Below are 5,109 nucleotides of genomic sequence, written 5' to 3'. Positions count from 1 at the left end.
CTGGGTAACAAAATGAGTCGAGGGTGCTTTTGGGAAACTGTCGTCATCCGTCCATCACTCCCGCCCTCCCTCCCTGAAAGCGCCGGCGGGAAAACAGTTCGCGCGCTTTTCCAGTCATTGACAGCGCGGACGCCACTGTACTCCGAGCATGGAGCCCGCTGCGACCATCGCTGCAGTTGTGGCCGCTCTCAACGTCTCGCAGCTTATCATAAAGGTTTCCCTGAGGCAGATGCAGAAAAGTCAGGCAAGGAGGCTACGGCACCGCGGTGATGTCCTGAAGTCTGAGAGTAGCACAGACCTGTCAGAAAGCAGGCGACCCAGCGCCGAGGACATCACAGTGGCAATGGGTCATGTTGATGCCGTGGAACGGCGATTCTGGGCACGGGAGACAAGCACTGAGTGGTGGGACCGCATAGTGCTGCAGGTCTGGGATGAATCCCAGTGGCTGCGAAACTTTCGCATGCGGAAGGGAACTTTCCTGGAACTTTGTGAGTTGCTGTCCCCTGCCCTGAAGCGCAGTGACACCCGGTTGCGAGCTGCACTGAGTGTACAGAAGCGAGTGGCCATAGCCCTGTGGAAGCTTGCAACGCCAGACAGCTACCGGTCAGTCGCGAACCAGTTTGGGGTGGGCAAATCTACCGTGGGGGTTGTTGTGATGCAAGTAGCGAAGGCAATCGTTGATGTACTGCTGCCAAAGGTAGTGACCCTGGGAAACGTGGAGGCGATCATAGATGGCTTCGCAGCGATGGGATTCCCAAACTGCGGTGGGGCCATAGATGGAACTCACATCCCTATCCTGGCACCGGACCACCAGGCCACCCAGTACATTAACCGAAAGGGATACTTTTCCATGGTGCTGCAAGCACTGGTGGACCACAGGGGACGTTTTACCAACATCTACGTGGGATGGCCGGGCAAGGTTCATGACGCTCGTGTTTTCAGGAACTCTGGTCTGTTTAGACGGCTGCAACAAGGTATTTACTTCCCGGACCACAAAATAACTGTTGGGGATGTGGAGATGCCTATAGTCATCCTCGGGGACCCAGCCTACCCGCTAATGCCCTGGCTCATGAAGCCCTATACTGGCGCCCTGGACACTGAAAAAGAACTCTTCAACTACCGGCTGAGCAAGTGCAGAATGGTGGTGGAGTGTGCTTTTGGCCGTCTCAAGGGGAGATGGAGAAGCTTACTGACTCGCTGTGATCTCAGCGAAACCAATATCCCCATTGTTATAGCAGCTTGCTGTGTGCTCCACAATCTCTGTGAGAGCAAGGGGGAGACCTTTATGGCGGGGTGGGAGGTTGACGAAAATAGCCTGGCTGGTGATTACTCACAGCCAGACAGCCGGGCGATTAGAAGAGACCAGCGGGAAGCGCTGTGCATCCGGGAGGCTTTGAAAGCAAAGTTCCTGAGTGAGCAGGGTAACCTGTGATTTTATAGTTTGTGTACTGAGAAGCTAAACCTGCCCCCGTTTCTTTACCCAGGTAATGTTGACTATCCTATCCAGTTACATACCCCCTTCACCCCCCCTCCAACACACGTGTCGAAATAAAAATAGTTCTACTTTGTTAAAGCACACCGTTTTCTTTAATACTGTTTTAGCGGGAATTTTTTAAAACTGGGACGCAGACTGTGGTGCGGGGCGGGTCTAGTGTTGTGATGCGAATGCAGCTTCTAAACTCAAGGATTGACAGGCTCCGCTGCGGTGGGATGCTTGTTTCAACGGAGCCTGTCACCCCTCCTGATCGGGACTGTGTGTATGGGAGGTCTATTTGACTTTGTGGCAGGGGGAGGACGGTTACAGATCCCATGCTGTGTGGCTCTGTGATCCTGTCTAAGGACCGGCGCTTAAGATCTGTAACTGCCCTCCCCCGCCACAAAGTCACAGAGCAACCCACCCCCCCCAACATTACATCAAAACAACCTCCCAGACTAACCGGGGCAACTAGTCACTGCATCACTGCACTGTGTATGTGCCCTGCTGCTGTGCCTGCCCCCGACTATGTACCCTGCCAAAGGAGACTGTCCTGTCCAATTTCCAACCCCCTTTCCCCTCCTCCTCCAAAAGAACATGATTGAAACAGTAGTTAACAGAAACGAATTTTTTATTATCAACTACACATGGCATTGGGAGGTGAAACTTGGACGTGGGCTTGTGTCAGGCGGGAAGGAAAGAACTTTTCAAATTTTGGGAAATGAGAGCCTTCTGCTACTAGAGCTCTCTGCAGGGGTGGAGTGAGAGTTAGCAGGGACTCTGCCGCCTCTCCTTCTTTGCACTTTGGGTGAGGTGGGTATGGGACTTGGTGGCGGGGGAGGGCGGTTAGAGATGGACTGCAGCGGGGCTCTGTCCTCCTGCCTCCGTTCCTGCAGAACATCCACAAGGCGCCGGAGCGTGTCCGTTTGCTCCCTCAGTAGTCCAAGCAGCGTTTGAGTCGCCTGCTGGTCTTCCTGCCGCCACCTCTCCTCCCGATCCATGTTGGCTTGGTGCATTCGGGTCAAGTTCTCCCGCCACTGGGTCTGCTGTGCTGCCTGGGCTTGGGAAGAGGCCATAAGCTCAGAGAACATGTCCTCCCGTGTCCTCTTCTTCCTACGCCTAATCCGCGCTAGCCTCTGGGAGTGTGATTCCAGGCTAGGTTGTGAGACAGTCGCAGACGGGGCTGTGGAAATGGGAAAAAGGGAGTGAATTCCTCTGAAAGATAAATGTAGTTGTGAACAAAGAACATAGTCTTTCTCTGTGAACAAGACCATGCACAGCACCTTTCACATGCGCACTCAGCACAAGGTCGAATTCTCGGCCTTCGCATTCTGTGCCTGGGGTCTTGAACAGCACATTTGAGAAGCGAGGCAGCACAACGGAATTTCTGTTGCAGGCAGACATGGTAAGCCGTACACTTGTGGCAGTTTAAAACTTTTATATTACCACTGGCCTCATTTCACATTTAAATCAATGTCAGTCCCTGCTGCCAGCAATCCGGCAAGCGGGAACTCTGCCCCTGTCCCACCCCCTCGCGGCTGTCCCCGGGAATGATCCCTTTCGGCTGCCCCTCTCCCGCCTCCACCGCGTGGCTGCAAACCAGCGGTGACAGTTCTGTAAAGGAACGGGAAAGCAGTCCCAACACTAACATTCCCCTACCTAATTAAAAGCAGGTCACCATGGCCGACATCACCCTGATGAGGATCTCCGAGAGCGACAAAGAGAGAATGCTCCGGGAAAGCCTCCAAAGACCAGGGCCGTATGCCGCCCTGCTGTGCAGAGCAATGATCCCCGAGTACCTGATAATCTCGTGGCGCGGCAACGTGTCGTACTTCGGAGGACCCAATAAGGCCGCTCTCCCCAAGAACCTCATGCAACGGCTTTCAAGTTACCTCCAGGAGAGCTTCATCGAGATGTCCCAGGAGGATTACTGCTCTATCCCCGCACATATAGACCGCATTTTACTGTAGCTGCAGTAGCAGGGAATACACAGTAGAGCGGCTTGTGCAGGACAATCACTGAAAACCGGACATTGCTAGATTTCTTTTCAAAACTTGCACTGCCCCTTACTAAACCGTTAAGCGCCTAGGGCACACTAATCATGAACAACCCATTCTTTTAATTGTTAATATTCCTGTTTTGTTAAAAATAAATGTTTAGATGTTTACAACACTTACTGGCTGATCCTTCACCAGATTCTGTGTCCGGGGTAATGGCTGGGGACGCTTCGTAGGGGATCTCTGTAAGGGTGATGAAGAGATCCTGGCTGTCGGGGAAATCAGCGTTGTGAGAGCTGCCAACTGCCTCGCCCTCCTCATCTCCTTCCTCATCTTCCCCGTCCCCTAACATGTCTGAGGAACCGGCCGTGGACAGTATCCCATCCTCAGAGTCCACGGTCACTGGTGGGGTAGTGGTGGCGGCAGCACCGAGGATGGAATGCAGTGCCTCGTAGAAACGGGATGTCTGGGGATGGGATCCGGAGCGTCCGTTTGCCTCTTTGGTCTTCTGGTAGCCTTGTCTCAGCTCCTTGATTTTCACGCGGCACTGCGTTGCATCCCGGCTGTATCCTCTCTCTGCCATGTCTTTAGAGATCTTCTCGTAGATCTTTGCATTCCTTCTTTTGGATCGCAGCTCGGAAAGCACGGACTCATCGCCCCACACAGCGATGAGATCCAAGACTTCACGATCAGTCCATGCTGGGGCTCTCTTTCTATTCCCAGACTGCACGGCCATCACTGCTGGAGAGCTCTGCATCGTTGCCAGTGCTGCTGTGCTCGCCACGATGTCCAGACAGGAAATGAGATTCAAACTGGCCAGACAGGAAAAGGAATTCAAATTCAAATTTTCCCGGGGCTTTTCCTGTGTGGCTGGTCAGAGCATCCGAGCTCGCACTGCTGTCCAGAGCGTCAACAGAGTGGTGCACTGTGGGATAGCTCCCGGAGCTATTAGCGTCGATTTCCATCCACACCTAGCCTAATTCGACATGGCCATGTCGAATTTAGCGCTACTCCCCTCGTCGGGGAGGAGTACAGAAGTCGAATTAAAGAGACCTCTATGTCGAACTAAATAGCATCGCAGTGTGGACGGGTGCAGGGTTAATTCGATTTAACGGCGCTAACTTCGACATAAACGCCTAGTGTAGACCAGGCCTAAGAGATAGTACTTGCCTTGAAGAACTTACAAAGTACAACTCGCCTAGGATATGGTGGATTCTCCTTCAAAATATTTAAATCCAGACTGGGTGTTTTGGGGGTATATGCTTTAGCTCAGCCAGAAGTGATAGGCTTGATGCAGGGATTAGTAGGTGAGATTCCCTGGCCTGTGTTATGAAGGAGGTCAGAGAGGATCACAATGGTTCCTCCTCTAGACAAGGCAGAAAAGAGGTGGGCAGAAGGGAAGGGATTTTCCCCCACTCACCCAGCAGGTCAGCGACAGAGCTGGGTGTGTACTATCCTCATTCGTTAATCACGCTCACTGTTAAAAAAAATTTTTTTCTACTTTCTAATTTGAATTTATCTGGCTTCAGCTTCCAAACACTGGGTCTTGTTCTGCCTTTTCCCGCTAGATTAAAGGACCCTTCTAATATCTGGTATTTACTCCCTGTGACGGTATTTAGACACTGTAGTCAAGTCACT

General features: G+C 52.4%; 1 protein-coding gene across 1 annotated transcript; it reads right to left on the bottom strand.

Annotated features, from left to right (window-relative positions):
• Positions 1-2,087: 2,087 nt before the first annotated feature.
• LOC135984024 (uncharacterized) lies at positions 2,088-4,634 on the bottom strand. The gene is made up of 2 exons (XM_065598369.1): positions 3,652-4,634; positions 2,088-2,657 (listed from the first exon to the last, which is right to left on the bottom strand). The coding sequence occupies exons 1-2, from the start codon at positions 4,226-4,228 to the stop codon at positions 2,182-2,184; spliced, it is 1,053 nt and encodes a 350-aa protein (XP_065454441.1). The 5' UTR covers positions 4,229-4,634; the 3' UTR covers positions 2,088-2,181.
• Between the last annotated feature and the right edge of the window lie 475 nt (positions 4,635-5,109).

The sequence above is a fragment of the Chrysemys picta genome, chromosome 5 (genome assembly GCF_011386835.1).
Source record: "Chrysemys picta bellii isolate R12L10 chromosome 5, ASM1138683v2, whole genome shotgun sequence".
Lineage (NCBI taxonomy): Eukaryota > Metazoa > Chordata > Testudines > Emydidae > Chrysemys > Chrysemys picta.
The sequence above is the reverse complement of the archived record's forward strand: the minus strand, read 5'-3'. Positions and strand labels throughout refer to the sequence as shown.